Raw genomic sequence first — 20,976 nt, 5'->3', positions numbered from 1 at the left:
AAACAGTGTTCACTTCCAATTTCAAATCCTCTGTACACTCTGGTGTCCTGCACCAGGGAGAAAGCATCGCTATCAATAATAACATAGTCGATGAGACTTTTCTCATTCCTTGCCTCTCCGTGTAAATTTGTGCACATTTTTATGTTGGAAAATGGTGTTAGTAATAACCAGTCCATGCCCTGAGCAGAAATCGAACAGGTATTTGCCATTATTAGCTTTGCTCTTTTCTCCAAATTTTCCCAAAATATTTTTGAATGTCTGACAATCATATCCTACTCTGCTATTTAGATCCCCAACAGGGACCAACTTTTCTTTTTTCATTGCGTCAGTTGCTTTTTCTAAAGCATTAAAAAATTCCTCCATTTCTACTTTAGTAGAACCTTCTGTTGGACCACAGGCACAAATAAGTCTCATTGTCCAGTTCCCCATTCTCATATTTGCCCACATGACTCTACTTGAGACTGCCTGCCATTCAAGAAGATTAGCCTCGTATTTAGTGTTGAATACTATGGCTATTCCTTCTTTTCCTTGATTGTCATTGCCTGAATATAACATTTTGTATTTATTGCTCAGAAAGATCTCACCTTGGTCTTTTTTGTTTCTGTCACCCCTATTATGTCGATCTGGTACTTATCTAATTCCTCAGCTAGCTCCATTTCTTTGCCATTCAGGCTTCTTATGTTGATAGTACCGATCTTTATCTCTGGTGATGTTGAATTGGGGTGTGTTTTCAGATTTGTTTCAGTAGCTTGATTTTCGCTGTTTGCCCTGGTTCCCTGGCAAAAACAATGGGGGCTTTCTTTAACTGGGCCGATACCCTAGCCGGCATGAAATTTTGTCATGTTGTACCATTATTTTGTATTTTGGTTTAAGCCAATAAGAATACAATTTGGTCGTCTAAATCTCAAATTGCCAGCCCATCCTCGTTCGTTCAGTATCCAGGTAGATACCCAACACAGTGCACCACGAAAAGGTGAGGATTGGACATTAGGTCAGAAGCCCTGGTCAGTTCTCCGCATTCCTTTAAAGGTTATGTGGAGGTCTCCTCTCATACAGGAATACAAAGAATGAGGAAAAGTTTCTGCTGCTGCTTTAAGCGTGCAGATCACCCAAAATAGAAGACATTTAATGATTGAGATGGAACGTCTTCTATTATTGGATTGATGATTATAACAAAAAAAAAATAGCTCTTCGTAAAAGTAATATTAAGGAAAGCCCTTAATATTTTTACCTCATTGAAAGAGACCTAATATTAAGATGAATGTGAAAGCTTTACTGTGGGTTTAGGATGATTTGACCGTTTCAATAATCAAACTAGGCTGCATAGCATAAGAATAACTGGGGAATCTGCTACTGCTGATAAAGATTCTGTGGCCAAGTTTCTTTCCTGAAGAATTGCAAAATATAGTTCAGGAGAGTGATTATGATTGGGAAATATTCAACGTGAAAGAAACTGGTTTCTTTTGGAAGCTTATACCAACAAAATCTTTCCTAGCTAAAACTGAAGCATCTCAATCAGGATACGAAGTATCTAAAGATAGTCTTATGCTTTTATTAGGAGGCAATGCAAGAAGCTGACTTTAGACTCAAGCCTATGTTAGTTTATCGTGTTCAAAATCCAAGATCGAACATTATTGAAGAAATCAGCATAATTGGAAATGAACTTGTATTTAATGAACTGGATAATGAAGATGTAAGAAACTTGCTCTATTCCCATTCATAACAGTTAAGTGAGAATTATCTCCTTCATCTAGAAGATCAGCATGCATATGAAGAAGATAAGGATTGCGAACAAGAGAATGTTACGACTGAGAAGCTAACTGCAAAAGAACTTGAACTAGTTTTCAATCACAATGAGAAATTTTGTTTGATGCTGTTGAGCACCAATTCAAACATCTTTATTTTTTTATTTGTTTTATTTTATTTTATTTTTTTTGTAAAAATAGTAGCTCAATTAAATATTTAGACATTAAATAAAAATTTAAGCAATTAACTTTGATTTTATCCTCTAATATAGCTTATGCTGTAACTAAATTTACATTAACTGGTGGATGAATTATAATTATTCCTGTTTGTTGTATTTGCTTAACGTGATTTCGCTTAGCCCGAATGAATTGATGGATTAATTAATTGCATTAAGCGAGGTTTTCTTGTATACATTTTAAATAAAATTACATGAATAACTACAAAAATAACTTGAATCAAGGCCTTTTAAAATAAGTCTACACTTTAGATATCTTCTTATTTTAAAAGAATACAATCATTCTCTCTTTGACTTTCTATAATTGGTTTTTAACACGTACTTAATCATGTCTACCAGACTAAACACTTTGTTTGCACATAAACAAAAAAACGTTCATTAGTCAGTTTTCTTGTTAGGCCCTTTCCTGAAAACATATAACCACCTCTTCACTTCCATGGGAACCTTTTTTAAAATTCCTTATTTAGCACATGATTTTTTCAATCATTACTCCTGGACTATAAATATTCTTACCTCTTGCAGTTTAATTTGATGCACAAATTACCAATTTTTGTAACAGAGAAAGAATAGTCTCTTTACTATTTCATAAACAACATATCTAAGTAGAGTTCTTCATGTTAAGTCACTTTAACGTTTCAGATTTCAGAATAGATCTGGTGTCATTAAGACAGAAGACAAATTTTTATTCAGCATTTCCTCAAACATTGAATTAGAATGTCAAGTCCAATATCTTCTTTTACTTACTAAACATTGACAGTCAACTCTTCCAGTTTTAAAGATTCACAGCCTAGGATTCCTTTTTGGAATCATCATCATCATCATCATCAAATTCCTGCCATGTACCCTCAAGTGGTGTACAGGATATGACAGTACTACATGAAAAAATTACATCATTACTAACTTCCTATCTACAATTTTCCTCCAAATCAGTCTGTTACTTGTCAAGACTTCAACATTATCAGATCTTATATTTCTATCGTCTAAGGCACTTTGTACCGTATCAATCCACCTATATCTTGGTCTTCCTCTGGGTCGTTTTCCTGCCAACCTGGCAGAGAACACTTGTTTTGCTAATCTTTCCTCTCCCATTCTATTTAAGTGACCATACCATCTGAGATTAGCTCTGCTAACGCATTCCTGGATGCTGACAATGTCAAGTTCTTTCCTAATATCCTCATTTTTAATATGATATTGCCATTGATGCCATCTGTTCACGCCTCTAATCTTTCTCAGGACTCTCATATCTGCGGTCTCTAGACTTTGGTCAAGTGTTTTACTTCTGACCCAGCTCTCAGATCCATAAGTTAAAATTGGTTTGAACACAGTCTTGTATACAGCTAATTTAGTGTTCCGACTAATTTCTTTCTTATTCCATATGAATTTATTCAATTGACTTCCCACGATACCAGCTTTGCTGATTCTGTTGTCTATTTCTATATTTAGTTTACCATCTTCAGTAAAAATTGTGCCTAAGTAGCTGAAATGTTTTACTTGTTCCACAGGTTCTCCATTCACAACACAGTTGACATTTTCAATGATTCTGCCTATTTTCATTGTCTTTGTCTTTTTATTGCTGACCTTCATACCATATCTATTACAACAGCTATTCAATTTAGTCAGAGAATCTTGCAGACTTGTAGCGGATTTATTTAGAAGTATAACATCATCCGCATAAAGCAAAGAGCTGACATTAACATCTCCAATTTTGATATCGGGTTTAATACCACATTCCTTCATAATGTGATCCATATAGATAATGAATAACAGAGGGGATAATGTACATCCTTGTCTCACACCAGATTTAACATTAAACCATCTTCCTGTACTTCCTTCAATTCTAACTGCTGACTCACAACTCAAATAAAGACTAAGTATTGCTTGATATAATGCCCCATTGACACCATATAACTGCAGCGTATTGAATAGCTTCTCTCTTGGCACCTTGTCATATGCCTTTTCCAAATCGACAAAACTTAAATACAGATCTTTGTTATATTCCCATGCTTTCTCGACTATTTGTCGTAAAGTGAAGATCTGATCCTGACAGCCTCTATTTGGCCTGAATCCAGCTTGTTCTTCACCAAGCTTTTCTTCCACAATTCTTCTCAACCGTTTCTCAAGTATACTTGCATAGATCTTGCCAGGAACACTCAGTAGGGAAATACCTCTGTAATTCTCACATTCAGTTTTATTTCCCTTTTTATATATGGGTACTATGAGAGCTCTACTCCAATCATCAGGAATTCGTCCCTCTGTCCAGGCTTTCTGAACTATGCAGTGCAGCCACTGTAAGACTCTTATACCACCATACTTCAGCATTTCTGGTCGAATATCATCTACTCCAGCTGCCTTTCCACATTTCAAGCCTTTGATGGCTTTTTCTACTTCAAGTATGGATATGTATTCCTGACTGTATGCCTGGTCAGTGTTTTTTATCACTGTGCTGTCATCACTGCTTGTTTCATTTAGCAGGTTTTCAAAGTAATTACTCCATACTTCAAGGATATCTTTTTTTCCTGTTTTCATTTCACCTTTATCATCTCTAATTCCTTTTACAGCACTCTTTCCTCCATTCCTAAGCTTCTTCAACAACCTCCAGAATATTTTGCCACCTTCTTGATATTTATTTTCTATATTCTTGCCAAAGTCCTCCCATGACTTTTGTTTAGCTAGTTTTACACACTGTTTAGCTTTCTTACATTTGTCTCTATTCTGTAAGAGTAAAAGCTGACTTATTTGCCAGGAACTTTTGATATGCTTTCTTCTTTTCCTTCACTGCCTCTTGAACTTCCTGTGTCCACCAGGGAGTTCTGATTTTTTTTATCCTTGCACACAACCTCACCACATGCCTCTCTGGCAGAATCAATCAATGTTTCCTTCAGAGTTTGCCACTGAATCTCCAAGGTTTGATTCCTGTTCTCAAACTCTTTCATTTTCTTTTCAATAATATTTCTGTATTTTAGTCTACAGTTCAAATCTGAGAGCTGCTCAACTTTTATTCGCTTTAAAACTTTCTTACAAGTTATTATTTTCAATATGAAATTCAATTTTATCCTGCTCAAGACTAAATAGTGATCACTTCCAATTTCAAATCCTCTGTACACTCTGGTGTCCTGCACCATAGAGAAAACATCACTATCAACAATAACATAGTCAATGAGACTTTTCTTATTCCTAGCCTCTTCTCTCCATGTGAATTTGTGCACATTTTTATTTTGGAACATGGTGTTAGTAATAACCAGTCCATGTCCTGAGCAGAAATCCAACAGATATTTGCCATTATTATTAGCTTTGCTCTTTTCTCCAAATTTTCCCAAAATATTTTTGTATGTCTCACAATCATTTCCTACTCTACTATTTAGATCCCCAACAAGGACCAACTTTTCCTTTTTCATTGTGTCAGTTGCTTTTTCTAAAGCCTCAAAAAATTCCTCCACCTCTACCTTAGTAGAACCTTCTGTGGGACCATAGGCACAAATAAGTCTCATTGTCCAGTTCCCCATTCTCATATTTGCCCACAATACTCTACTTGAGACTGACTGCCATTCAAGAAGATTAGCCTCGTATTTTGTGTTGAATACTATGGCTACTCCTTCTTTTCTTTGATTGTCATTGCCTGAATATAACATTTTGTATTTATTGCTCAGAAAGATCTCGCCAGTTTGGTCTTTTTTGTTTCAGTCACCCCTATTATGTCGATCTGGTACTTATCTAATTCCTCAGCTAGCTTCATTTCTTTGCCATTCAGGCTTCTTACGTTGATAGTACCGATCTTTAACTCTGTGATGTTGAGTTGGGGTTTGTTTTCAGATTTTTTCCAGTAGCTGACTTTTCGCTGTTCGCCCTGGTTCCCTGCCGAAAACAACGGGGGCCTTGTTTAACCGGGCGACGCCCCAGCCGGCATGAAATTTTGTCATGTTGTACCATCATTTTTTATTTTGGTTTAACCAATAAGAATACAATTTGGTCGGCTAAATCCCAAATTGCCAGCCCATCCTCGTTCGTTCAGTATCAAAATAGATACCCAACAGGGTGCAGCACGAGAAGGTGAGGATTGGACATTAGGTCAGAAGCCCTGGTCGGTTCTCCGCATTCCTTTAAAGGCTATGTGGAGGTCTCCTCTCAGTTATACAGCTTTGACCCTTAAGCACCCCTGATATCAATATTCTCCCAACTGTCAAGTTTTCTTAAAAACTTTCTAAGAACAAAATTCTCTGGTTGCCGTTCTCAAATTTCTCTTTCTCTCTCTCTTCTTGTTTTCCTTGTTGATCAGATACTGAACACTCTCTCTGTCAGCTGTCAATCACCCATCAATCTCCTCGGGGAGCATGCACACTTCATGTAAATTTCATGCTAGAAGTTGTGTAGTAATGGCTTATATACTAAGAGAGAGCTATAGTATAGCAGCTAGAATAGAGAATGCTGGTGCTGGTAGAATGGCCTCAAACACACAGTGATTGTTATGTTTATACACAAATGCAAGGAGTATTCAAAACGATAGCTGGCATTGATTGAGACTGTATGCCCAAAAGTAATTGGAATAGAATTAGAAGAATATGTAATTTTCCAGAAGAATAGAGATGTGAAAAGAGGAGGAGGGAGTGCTATTAATGATTGCAGAGGAATTGTGTCTGCAAAAAGTGTGGAAGTTGATGGTGCATGCAAAGATTTTGAATCTGTGTGGTGCGAAGTTGAAAAAACAAGTTAGTATATCAGATAGGATACTGTTATAGACCAGGGAATGCAGATAATACTGATTGTGAAATGTTTAGGCAAATTAGTTGGGAATGTAAAAAGATGATCCTGATGGGAGACTTTAATTACAGGAATATAGACTGGAAGGAGGAGATAGTGTATGGGAGCAAGGAGAGCAAGTTAGTGGAATTTCTGAGAGATAAATATCTTAAGTATCGTGTGATTGAAGCAATTAGAGGCTTTAATGTTTTGGATTTGGTGATAACTTCACAAGATGTAGTTGTTAATGAGGTGTTGACACTGCTGCCAGTTGGTGAGATTGATCATGATGTACTTGTTTGGAAAGCGATGAAACAAGAAAAGGTTACTGCCAAAAATGGATACATGTGGAAGTATAAAGCCTGTGATTATAGGAAGCTTTGTAGTCAGTTAGCATCAGTATGTTGGGTAGATGAGCTGAGCAGAAAAGATGTTGAAAATGCATGGAAACTCATAAGGCAGTATCTGACAAAAGCAATGTATGACTGCATACAGAGGATTAAGTGAGTAAATAGAGTGGGAGTGAAACGGATGAACAGCAAAATCAAGCAAGCTGTGCTGGAAAAGAAAATGTTGTGGAGGAGGTACAAGACAGTTGGTAGTGATCAGATCCATGAAGAGTATAAGGTATAGGCTAGAAAGGTGATGAGCATGGTAAAGAAAGAAAAGGTGTAGTATGAGAGGAGATTGGCTGGTCAGGCCAAGGTGAACTCGGGGGAAATTTTTCCACTACATGGCAAGCAAGAGGAAGAATAATTATGGCAGACCGACATTGGTGGTTAGTCATATCAGCAAACTAACAGCTGCAAAGGATATAGTGGAATTATTGAACAAACGCTTTATCAGCATATATCATACTGGTATAAATGATCTGGTACAATATATAGAGGAGAGGCAAGTATTAGGAGAATTGGAAGTGAAAGAAACAGGTGTATCAGATGTTGGTTGGGTTAGACGTGAATAAGGCTGCAGGAATGACTAATGAGTGACTAAGACAATGTCAGGACTTTTGAATGCTGGCTGTGGAGAGAAATTGAAGAGATGTGGATTGCAGAGTTTGGTGGATAGGAGGAAGAGAGGTGATATGATAGAGACGTTTAAGTTAGTGAGAGGATTTTATCAGGTTAATCCAGAGGGGATTATAAAAAGAGTAGAGGGTGAGAAGGGAAGAACCAGAGGTCATTCCTGGAAGTTATGTAAAAGTGCAGTGAAGAAGGGTGTGAGGAGTAGATTTTTTACATGGAGAATTGTCAGTAGATGGAATGCATTAACAGAATGTGTTGTTAATGCAAGGAGTGTTAAGGATTTTAAGATTCTATATGATAAATATGTTGTCAGTTGAATGAACCTCCCACGATGAGTCTGTTGACTCCATGGAGGGTGTAATAATAATAAAAGATATATTAAGAGAATGTTTTTACAAAACAAAAGATATCTCAGCACATAACAAGTATGAATTACTATAAAGAAGACTGAAATTATTACAAACTATCAGAATCTAATAAGTACATCAATTTCAAATGCTTTACATTTCATTTTTACAAATCAGTAACTGGCACATCATAAGTGCCAATCATATGTGTTACAAAAGCAAAACTAATAATATACTAACATGAACAATTGTAAAAAGATTCATAATTATAAATTATTTTTACAATGGCATATGAAGTGATGAAATGGCAGATAATTGTAAATTAAACAATTTAGTTTTTGTCCATTTCGGATGTTTCTCCTTGACACAGTTCTGCACTTAAGCTTAAGTCAAAAATTTGTTTTTATTAGATCTGTGATGTTTTCTTTAACTATTTTCTTCTACTTATTTCAGGAACTTAGGAATTTCATGATTTTTTTTCTTTAAGTGAAAATTAATTTCAAAACTGGCTTGTCTTTTCAAATATGTGCAGTCATCCACAGTAAATGCAACCTGTACTTATGAACTTTCAAGATACAATTTGTATTTACAAACATAAAAATCGTATTGAGAGTTGTAAGTAAAAAATTGCAACTCTCAGTACGAATGCAGAGCCCTGCTCTTTTGAATATTTCACATTGAAGTTCACTGATATTTTACAAGGGAAAATGTTTAGTCCAATAATTCCAACCTCTGTGAATGTCATTCTGAATATTTTTCAGTTGCTGAACTTATTTAGCATGTTAATAGTGTGCATATTTTAAGGGTAATAAAAAAATAGAACAGTAAATGTAAATATGCTGTTCTGTTTTTTATTATACTTGTAAGTGGAAAACAAATGGACACAGTGATTTTCAAAGTGCTGGAAATGGGGAAAAAAAATCTATTAATTTTAGAAAAAACTATACGGGATGGAAGTGTTCTGAAAACAATGAATTGCTTTAACTGATTGAGTTTATTCTGTTTAACAGTTGCAGCAAATTTTAAAAGACAAGCAAAAATTTTGTTCATACTCACGGTGCAAGCTCTGTTCGGTTTATAATTATCTGTAAAAAAATAAATTTCCTCTTCGAAGAAATTATATTGCTTAACAATGTGGATTCAGAATCAAAATATATAAATAAAAAGCTTATTTTTTTTTTTTACACTACAAAGGCATTGAGTTGACCTGCTACAAATAAATGTATGAAAAAGTGAAAAAAAAATTACATCTTTCCAAATTATGCATTTTTATAATTAACTTTTTTTGTAAAATCTAATTAATACTTTATAACTAAACACAAAAATAATATATATGTGGGTGGTTGAAAGGTACTCGGCCTCGACCATAATGGCAACACTATCGGCAAGATTTTTTTTTTTTTTCTAAGTTGGTACATCTGTCATAAGCATCCATATGAAATTGCAAGTCATTCTATTAAGTAGTTTGTTTTATATAGCTGTCCGAAGCAAAAATGTTGTCTGTATCCCTTGAAATGGAAAAAATTGAGTATCGTGCAGTAATAAAATTCTTTGTAAAAGAAGGTTTAATGCCAAAAGAAATTCATTCAAAGTTCATAAACATTTATGGGCACTCTTCTCCTTCGTTTTCAACAATTAAGAAATGGGCTACCAAGTTTAAATGTGGCCATACCAGCCTTGAAGATGATTCGCTTGAAGGACGTCCATAAACTTGATGATTTCTGGTGTAACAACACCAGAAATCATCAAGTGCACGATATGGTATTGGATGACTAGCAAATCAAATTTCATGAAATTGCTGATACTGTAAGCATTTCAAAAGAACGTGTAGGATATATTTTGCATGAAGAATTGCAAATGAACGTTTTGTACAAGATGGGTGCCACACATGCTCGCAGCAGATCAAAAACACACTTGCATGAAAATCTCTGAACAGTGCTTGGAACATTTTAACAAGAATGAAACTAATTTTGTGCGTCGATTTATTACTATGGATGAGACTTGGATTCACAAAGAATCCAAACAGCAGCCAAAACAGTGGACAGAAGACAGAGTCGGTTCCGTCAGCAGGAAACGTCATGGCATCGGGTTTTGGAATGCTAAAGGCATTTTGTTTGTTAATTATCTTGAAAAGGGTAAAACAGTAACTGGGGAATATTATTCTTATCTTTTAACCATACTAGACGAAAAAATTAGTGAGAAAAGACCTGGTTTGCAGAAGAAAAAAAAAAAATCTTTCATCAGGCCAATGCTCCTGCCCACAAAGGTGTTTTGGCAATGGGATAATGAAGGGATCTGCAGTATGAATTATTGGAACATCCACCCTATTCCCCAGATTTGGCTATCTCTGACTTCTATCTCTTCCCAAAACTGAAACTCTTCCTCACTGATCAGCATTTTTCTTCGAATCAGGAGGTGATTGCAAGCTGCAAAGGGGTATTTTGCAGATCTTACTGAGAACCACTACAGGGACAGGATAATGGTGCTGGAGCATCGTTGGAATAAATGTATTTGTCTTAAGGGAGATTATGTTGAAGAATAAAAATAATTTTGAAATTATAAATTTGTTTTTTCATTGTTAGGCTGAGAAATTTTCAGACCACCCTCTTATATATATATATATATATATATATATAAGGAAGGTGGACGGAGATGGTGAGTTTGTGTGAAGGCACCCATGAGGTGAGTGAGTGCAGAATCTAGTCTCTCAAGCAAAAATATTGAATAGCATAGTCAATTCAGAAAGTGAAGGAGGGTCATGGCCTAAAGGTATGCTGAGGTTTCAATGCCAGAAGTATCAGGAACAAGAGGTAGGATTTTATGGCATTTTCTATTGCAACCTATGCCAAAAGTTATAGGCATTAGTGAGACTTGGCTAACAGCAGATGATAAAATTACATGGATAGAATGTGAAGAGTTTAGAATTAGAGGTACTGCTCATGATAGAGGATGAATTGCATCCAAAAAGAAATGGAGATAGGCAGGACAGTGGCTGTTTCTTTGAAGTAGTCTGGGGTGAAATCAAGACCAGTAAGACAAAATATACAACTGGTTGTTGCTATAGGCCAGGGGGTTCCACGGATGATCTAGAAGGCACGCATTAACAAATTAATACGAGTACAGGTCAAGTGGTTATTCTAGGGGCCTTCAAATATGGTGATATAGACTAGAAGTAAAAAAGATCACACGGTAGGAAGAAAATGGAACTGATACACCTACTGAGAGATAATTACTTCAGTCGGCATGTGATGGAGGGCACTAGGGGTCTGAGAGTATTGGACCAAGTCATGGGATCAGGAGTTATTCATAACCAAAGGTAACAACATTGCCTCCAATTGATGAAAGTGACCATGCGGTCTTGACTTGGGAGATTATAAAACATGAGGCATATTCTATTAAGAAGGGATATTTGTGGAACTGCAAGGTAGACAGTTATGCCATGCTTATTAAAAAGCTTAAATCTTGTCAAAAAAACACTACAGAGTAAGGATGTTAGCAGTGCATGGGATATAGTTAAGGGTCATCTAGAGGAAACAATATTATATTTAGTTTAATCCTTTATCTAAGTGCAAGCAAACAAAGTTTGCACCTGAAGTGTCTCCAGGACTAGAAGAACTCGTGGCAAAGGTGGACTAAGTTCTGATCACTTTCATTAGTATCCCATAATGCAAAGCACATCTCCTTGAGGACATGTATAATGCTATACGTTATGGGAAGGGTCACTACCCATACCTGTTTCCACCTTTATTAAGGTCGCTTCAGTGGGAGCAAGACCCAGAGCTGATACCAAGGTTGAAGCAATGCAGAACTCATTTTTCAATATGCCAGTTGCCAAAACAAAAGGTGTCACACCTTACTTTTAAATTATTCTGGATTAGAGAAAGAAAGAGAAAGATAGTCTATAGTCTAACCAAGTGAAAGAAGTTTTTTTTCACTTGGTTAAACTATAGACTGTGTTCTGATCACTTTTCTTAGTATCCCATAATGCAAAGCACTTCTCCTTGTGACCTCGGCAATACATGGCAACACTATCGGCAAGATTTGTTTTTTCTAAGTTGGTACATCTGTCATGAGCATCCATTTGAAATTGCAAGTCATTCTATCAAGTAGTTTGTTTTATACAGCTGTCCAAAGCAAAAATGTTGTCTGTATCCCTTGAAATGGATAAAATTGAGTATCGTGCAGTTGTAAAAGAAGGTTTAATGCCAAAAGAAATTCATTTGAATTTCATAAAAGTTTTTGGGCACTCTTCTCCTTCATTTTCGACAATTAAGAAATGGTGTCTGTACCAGCCTTGAAGATGATCCACGTGAAGAACATCCAAAAAGTGTAACAATACCAGAAATCATCGATCAAGTATACAATATGGTATTGGATGACTGGCAAGTCAAAATGCATGAAATTGCTGAGACCATAGGCATTTCAAAAGAACATGTAGGATATATTTTGCATGAAGAATTGAAATTAAAAAGCTTTGCATAAGATGGGTGCTGGACTTGCTCACAGCAGATCCAAAACTCACTCACATGAAAATCTCTGAACAGTGCTTGTAACATTTTAACAAGAATAAAACTGATTTTGTGCATCGATTTATTACTATGGATGAGACTTGGATTCACTATTACACACCAGAATCAAAACAGTGGACAAAAGCCGGTTGTTCAGCACCAAAGAAGACAAAGTCTGTTCCATCAGCAGGAAAGGTTATGACGTTGGTGTTTTAAAGCCATTTTGTTTATTATTTATCTTGAAAAAGGGTAAAACAGTAACTTGGGAATATTATTTCGATCTTTTGACCAGACCAGACAAAAAAAAATTGTGAGAAAAGACCTGGTTTGCAGAAGGAAAAAAATCATCTTTCCTCAGGACAATGCACATGCCCTCGGGTGTTTTGGCAATGGGAAAATTAATGGATCTGCACTATGAGTTGCTGGAACATCCACCCTATTTCCTAATTTTGGCTCCTTCTGACTTCTGTCTCTTCCTTGCTGGTCAACGTTTTTCTTCGAATCAAGAGGTGATTGCAGCTGTAGAGGGATATTTTGCAGATCTTTCTGAGAACCACTACAAGGATGGGGTAATGGCACTGGAGCATCGCTGGAATAAATGTATTAGTCTTAAGGGAGGTTATGTTGAAAAATAAAAATCATTTTGAAATTATAAATTCATTTTTTCATTATTAGGCTGAGAACTTTTCAGATCCCTCTCGTATGTACAATTTATTTAAAAGATACAAAAATTTATATTGGTCATGTACAAATTATTACTTATATAAATATGTTGTAGTCAAGGTGTTCGAAAAGTTGGTGAGGACAAGGATTCAGAACTGAGTGGAGAGCAGTAGAATTCTCTTTAATGGACAGCATGGGTTTGCTAAAGGAACATTGTGTTTTAGCAATTTTTTATTTATTATAAACAATGTATTGAATACATTGGGCAAGTAGGGGATACATATATAATAGCACACTAATATTTTGCAAGGCTTTCGATAGATTGCACACACTACAAACTAGTAGTTAAATTGGAACAGATGGAGGTTGGATAGTAGATTAGTGCATTGGATTGAAGATTGGCTGGCTGATAGGTATCAGCAGGTTGTGTATGAGGTTGGACATTGCTCAGGGATCATTGTTGTTTAATTTTTATGTAAATGACATTGGAAAGGGGCTTAAATGGTACTATACAGTAGTTTGCAGATGGTGCAAGTTGGGGAGAGTTACGAGAAGTAGAGCAGATCTTGTAGCTTTGCAAGTGGACCTAAATAAACTCTCTGAATGGATGAGTTTGTAATGATAAGTGTAAGGTTTTAAAATTTGGGAAGCAAAAATGGGATGCAGAATATGGGATTGGTGGGGATATATTAGGGGAGGTAGAGGAGATGAAAGATTTGGGAGTTATGCTGGACAGGGTCTTGAAATTTTGTGGACATTTTGCTAAATTAGTGAGGATAACACAGCAGATTATGGGAATGATGTGAAAACACTGACGTGTAGAAGTAGGGATGTTTTGATTCCATTGTTCAAGGCCTTGAAGAAGCCACATGGATTATTGTGCTCAGATTTGGCTGCCTGCTTTTCAAAAGGATGACGAGATGTTGAAAAGGGTTCAGAGACTATTGATCAAGTTGGTATCTGAAATGTGGAATTTGTGGACAGATTGAGAGAATGTTAATTACAGAGCCTAGTGGATAGAAGGAAGAGGAGAGACGTGATCGAGATGTGTAAATTGATATGGGATAATTATCAGATTAATGAGGATGAGATTTTTCATAGAATATCTGGAGATGGGAGAGAACAAGAGGTCATCCCTGGAAGCTGTATAATATAGGTGTAATAAAGGGGTGAGGAGTAGATTTTTTGCTTGGAGAGTGGTAGTTGATTGGAATGTATTGCTTGAAAGTGTGGCAAATGCTGGGACAGTGAAGTCAAGGTATGATGAGCTTCGCATGCGAGAGTGGGGGCATTCCATGATGAGTCTCTTAATTCCATGGAGGTCTGTTGATAATAATATTGTATTTGTTTACACGAGGAACCATAAATGACATCACATTTAATATATTTATTTTAATCTTTGTATTAAGGTAATTTATTCAATAATGCATTAAGAAAATTAACAATGTATCTGATGAAAAGCTTGTTCTTTTCATTTCAACAAACAAACACATTTCCATGAATGCATTATGTTTTTAAGTTGGGATTTGCTTGTTAATTTTTAAATGTTTGCTAGTTATTTGTGGATGTCTGCTACATCTTTCATTGATAACGTTTACTTTTAGGAATGTAATTTGCTGTCTAAAGCATATAGTGACATGAATGTATTGAATAATTCCATGAGCCATCCTCTTGCCAATGTGTTGGATGTGGTAATGGAAATATTATTCCAGTATGTTGAGTCTGTATGCAGAGCTGGTAAGTTATGTAAATTGTAAATCTGTGTATATGATTATTTATGGCAATGAATACAGTAGTAAGAATACTCAGGATTCGTATTGCAAATTTTTGTGATAGTGATGGGCTGGTCTTACATCTTTATTAACTGGTTCATATGTAACTACTTAATGATTCACAAGCTCCTTTCTGTGATTGTCAATCACTTACTCATTCACTGAACCCATAACCTTTCAATATGTAATGATTTCTTATGAAAGTGCTTTCAAACTATGATGTGTGCACCAAAAAAGCATGTATCAGAGGTGGAGAGCATGGAGTAAGATTGGAATAACTACTTCCTTCCATAGTTGTAGGGTAATGTTAGTTTCATTGTTTGCTATGACACTAAATGAGACTATGAGACTGTGGATATTGCATTGTAATGAGTGATGATAATGGTTTTTGAAGATTTCATTAAGTTTCACCTTTCCATTCAAACAACACATTGCAGGAGATTCATGTCTCTATTTAAGTGTTTTCCAGTGCTTACATAATACTGTCATAGTACTGATCACAACTGTTGAATTAGTGGAATATCTTATAATACAATTATAAGAGAAAGCAGACCATTCCTTATTATTCCAAGAAACTTCAATAATTTCACTCTATTTAGTCTTCTACCTTGCTGCTGGAGTCAAGCAACTTATAGAACTTGCTCTTCATCATGGGATATTGGGTGAGAGGGGGGGGTCTATTAATAATTAGGAAAACTACTAAAAATTTAATAATAAAAACTACTAATAAACACTGATATTAGTATAATGCTGGTAATAATAGTAATAATTAAAGAACTTCGCAAAATAGTGGCCAGATATTGTTAAATTGCAGTATGGTAAGGCGTGCTATTCACTGCACAGATACCATGAATAGAATGCTTCTGACTCTCACCAGCTCTCGTGTTGTTGGGCCATGGTTTCTCTCCTAAGGACAAGCCCCTTCCCTCCATAGAACTCCTACTAGTGTGCCTTGGCCGCTTCAGTAGCACACTGCACCTTGATTCACTATTTTTTGCATATTGTAAATTACTTATAGAGGATAGTCATATGCTATCACAGAGTTTTTTGTACACCTCATCAAGATCTACATTTTTGTCATACATAGTATGCACCTGTTTTCTATGGTTCAGCCAATACATTTAGTTGAACAAGCGCAAAAAATAATTAACTACTGCTCCATAATCTGAAGGTGTACATCAATGGAAATGTACATGCCATCTTTGGAACATCCTCTATTTATTGGTGAAGACATCAAAAACAGACTTTGCTTTATATATATACAGGGTGTTCGGGATAAATTTGACAGTTTCGTAAGGAAAAAGAAAATCTTCTTTGTATCTATTAAATTTAATGAATTGACAAAAAAACATTACAGGCAGAGTTAATTACAATACTATCAACAAGATTTACTGAAAATAACCACCATTAGCATCGATCACAGCTTCAATTCTGCTTCGGAACCTCGAACAAGCTGATGCTACAGTCTCCCTGGGAAGGGCCGCAAAAACTGTTTTAATTTTATCCATTAACTGGGCTTTTGTATTACTGGAAGTGCGATTGGTGTCTTTTTCAACTGCGCCCCATACAAAATAATCCATGGGGTTAAGGTCTGGGGAGTTTGGAGGCCAAACATTTGGACTGGTGAAGTCGTAGAAATTTTCAGACAACCATTTTTGACTTTTCCCAGAGGTGTGGCAAGGGGCCGAATCCTGCTGCCATACATACGGCCTACCATTGGCTACGCTTGTTATCCAGGGCTTGACTACAGTTAGCAACTCCACGAACAAAGCCCGAATTCCAATGCCAGGGTTCTTCAACACCTGTTCCTGCAGATTTGCGAGGAATTCTGCTGTACGAACGCAATCAGATCGTCTGCTAGGGATCTTTCTTCTTGCTACATCCTCGTAGTCACCATTGCAAGTCTCTAGTTCATGCCTGATTGTTTTTACTGTATTCAGGGAGCATTGGGCAGCAGTCGTAATATCCTTATTTTGATGGCGGGCACGAATCATCATGATACAAGTTATTCTCTTCCATGATTCAGGTGGGTTCCAGCTATCCATCCTTTCTGACATCTTGTATATGAATGAAGAAGGGTCCAAACTTTTAAATGAAGAGAAGTGTGTGTTAATACATGTAACTTACGGAAAAATATAATTAATTATAAATATGTCAAATTTATCCCGAACACCCTGTATATAGATAGATAGATTGTCACTCCTACTCTATTGTATGGTTCAGAAACATGGATGACAGTAAAATACAAGCTGCAGAAATTAGATTTTTAAGAGTGATTAATAAAGGATGCACAAAATTGAACCATATAAAAACTATAAAGACATCAGAAGAGGGATAAATGTTTACAATGTAAATGAAAAGATCAAAAAATATAGAAAAAAATGGAAAGAGCATCTATCTAGGAGGAAAGCTATTGGCTAACAAAAGAGGTGGATTAATATAGAAGAGAGAGAGAGAGAGAGGAAGACCATCTGCAAATTGAAACAAGCAAGTAGCCAGCTGGAAAATGCAAATTCCTAATCCTTGAAGAGAAGAAGAATATATGATTAAAGACAAATAAAAATTGAAGGTTAAGATGTAGTGGCTGTCCAGAGTAATTTCAATAATCACCAATCATCTGACATTTGAAGGTGTGACCTTGAAAGCTTTAACCCCTAAAATTGCTCCTGTGTGTATCAATTTTTTAGCATTGGCTAAAAATGTATAACATGAAAATGAGTAATATAATGGGGAAAAAAATCATGATGGTCAACATAAACAAAAAATAAATAAAAATTTGACCAGAGAGCTTATGAGAATGCAATCCTTGTCATCGGAGTTTCACTCGACTGACAGCTGTTTCAAGGTATTGGTTCTCACAGAGACCAGGTAGAAATTTTAGAGGGTAAGACTCTCATTCACTATCAAAACAATCCAATGTCAGTGACCCTCTCTGTCGGTGCATAAATTTTAATAATTTTATTACTGTATTTGATCATAAATTAATTTTGGTAAAATTAAATTATGATATCACACATGTCAGTCATGTAACATACTTCTCATTTGCAGCTATGTAGTTATGTGATATCAATGTTTATTCTTCCTTTCACCTGTTTACCACTTTATATCTGCAAACTTTCTTGTTTGCTGTTTGTTTGGCTATGAAATATTGAATTGTTTATTCTTTCTAAAGAAAACTCAGATTACAAACATTTATGTGTACTGTCTTTTTTTTTTCTTTTTTTTTTTGCCATTTATGTTCTTTGTTACATTAAGGTGTGCAAACTTGACTTGCTGTACTTTCTAAAACATCATTAATTTCAGTAATAATGCACAAATTGAAACATCACTATGTACCATTGATTTCCATCATTTGTGTACTTCAAAACTAAAAGAAATATCCTATTTCTTAGTACACACTTTCATTTCCTGTTAATTACCCAATGATAGTTCCAAATTTGCATTTACCAGCACGTGACAATATCATATGCTGTTAGCTGCAGGAAGAAAACTCCATGTATAAATATTAGAATTCAAAGAGAGAAATTTTAATTAATAATTACCAATTCATTAAACACAGGAATGAGGAATTTTACTTCGTATGACTTCCTGAAATTGGATAAGTTTAAGACGGTCTTTCTTTTTTGAGGTCAGGTCTGTGATATCTAGGATGCAATGTACCTTTTGAGGGCTTTTCAACTGAAGGTAAGTTAGCCAGTCTCATATGGAGGTGGAAAGGTTTTCTTCCCAGAAATCAGGTTTTTTATCCTGCAAAGCAGACAAATGGGCCATAAAAACACATGCATTTAACATACATAATACACTGGCCTCATTGTCTGAATTGCTTTGGCTGTAAATCTAATAAATAATCAGGTCTGTAAATGTGGGCTTTCCCAAATTCTTTATATATGCTTTCAAGTAAAAAATAACTTATAAATTTTATATCCATCAGTGGTCCTAACAGGCACTTAAGTGCTCACGATTTTCCAACTATTCTTTGACTTCGTACTGTAACTCGAGTATAAGGTGGTTGGCCCTATGTCTGTAGATGCATATGTTCACGGGGCCAGTTTGCCTGTTCTGGAGGACGAAAAACCCGAGTTTCTGGGTGGAAAAAACCCCTTCCTCCATATGAGAGCATCTAACTCACCTTTCATCGAAAGAAATCGGATAAAGGTTCCTCATGTCACTGACGGGAATCGAACCCAGATCTTTCCTACCAAAGGGCCTCGTCTGTATCGACTGAGCTACGGAGGTTCATAACTTTTGTATAGGACATTATTCCAATGCATTCTATGTGGCTTACTAAACCAGACTTTAACTCATGAATTAAAATATAATTTTGATGTTCTTCTAGATGAATCTGAGCTAAACAACCACATCAGTCCATTATTATTATTATGTGACACCTCCAGGGAGTCCAGAGACTCATCGAAGGAGAGTGTGCCAACAGCATCAACGACTGTACCTCTTCCAACTACTAACCACGCTCGAACTTGCTTAACTTTTTGCGTGAGTCATTAGCAGCAGAAGCTCTACCAATCGACCAACCATGACATGCAATATCCAAGGCTGCATGAGATATTCTGTAAACTCCAGAATGATAAAGTGGAGGATATTTATCTTTTGGAGAGTCTAGGAAGGAATTTAAATTTTGAATTCGATTGAATGAAACTTGTATGTTGGTTTTACAAAGAAGTCTTATATTTCATTCTGATAGTCCCTTTACATATTATTATTATTACGTGACACCTCCAGGGAGTCCAAAGACTCATCGAGGGAGGGCATCTACAACTCTGTCTCCCCCACTCACTCAATCCACCAACTACAATGAACTGCAACTACACCAACACCATCTACCACCCACCGCCACTTTCACATACAATCGCCAACATCCATGCCCACAGTGGGATTTGGACCTGTAGCCTTTTGGCTGAAGAATGGATATGCTAAGCACTTGGCCAACCAGGCTGGCAATGGAAATTCTGAAAACCTCTTCTAGAAGAGGAATTGGGTAATTAATAATTATGGCCTTTATCCAGTTATAGTATTTAAGGTGCAGTATAATGGATGCTTGGATTCATGACCCCCCCCCCCCCCATTACAGCTTTTTCGTCACTCTAATGTAACTCCTAGCAGTGTTCTCTTGTAAATACCTCTATATTCCTTGTCAGCAACATCTTTTTAAGGTTACAAGTTTCATATAATACTGGTGTTTAGGTTGATGCACATAAAAGGATGCAAGAGAAGTAGTTAGGTCTTGGGATACTGGGGATTAAAAAGGAGTTAGAGGTCAAGTGTCATCATTACCATCAAATTTCTGTTATGTAAAGTCAAGGTATGCACAGGATATCGTGATGATACTACATGAAAAGTTTGTTGTTAGTGCTTTCCTGTCAACATTTTCCTCCAAATTAGTCTACCTGTCAGAATTCTAATATTGTTATTTTATATATTCAGTCCTCTACTTAATCCCATTCTGACCATCATGTCAGAAATCACTATAATGCTAAAATTTGTCTGTTTTATTATATTTTTAACTTATGTTACTGTTTATAGTGAACTATACAGATGTACAAATTTTAACATAAAATTACTGTGCATGGTGCTGTACTGTAATAGGTTCACACACACACATACACACACACAATAAATACATGATAAACATTATTATCGTGTGAAAAACTGTGACGTTTTTCTGTGCCTTATAAAGTAGCTAAATAAAAGTTATGGGAGAACTTTGATAAGAATATAGAAGATAAATATCATGAAGGTGGCAAAATATTCTGAAGGCTATTGAAAAGACTTAGAATTTGAGGAACAAGCGCTGTTAAAGCAAGTGAATGATGATATGAAAACTATAGATAAGGATATTCTAGATGTCTGGAGTGATTGCGTTAAAAGACAGTTAAACAATACAAGCAGTGACAGAGTTAAAGAAACATATTTGAAACAGACTCATAAATA

General features: G+C 35.9%; 1 protein-coding gene across 1 annotated transcript in view; it reads left to right on the top strand.

Moving 5' to 3' along the window:
• Tif-IA (RNA polymerase I-specific transcription initiation factor RRN3 homolog Tif-IA) overlaps positions 1 to 20,976 on the top strand; it is a 308,793-nt gene that overhangs the window by 160,912 nt on the left and 126,905 nt on the right. Inside the window, exon 8 of the mRNA XM_090397940.1 lies at positions 14,863 to 14,995. Coding sequence (XP_090254066.1) covers positions 14,863 to 14,995 — 133 coding nt within the window. The remainder of the gene's footprint in view (positions 1 to 14,862; positions 14,996 to 20,976) is intronic.

The sequence above is a fragment of the Typopeltis vanoorti genome, chromosome 9, assembly GCF_054136105.1.
Source record: "Typopeltis vanoorti isolate ZY-2024b chromosome 9, IOZ_Tvanoo_1.0, whole genome shotgun sequence".
Lineage (NCBI taxonomy): Eukaryota > Metazoa > Arthropoda > Arachnida > Uropygi > Thelyphonidae > Typopeltis > Typopeltis vanoorti.
This window is presented reverse-complemented; position numbering and strand designations above follow the sequence as displayed.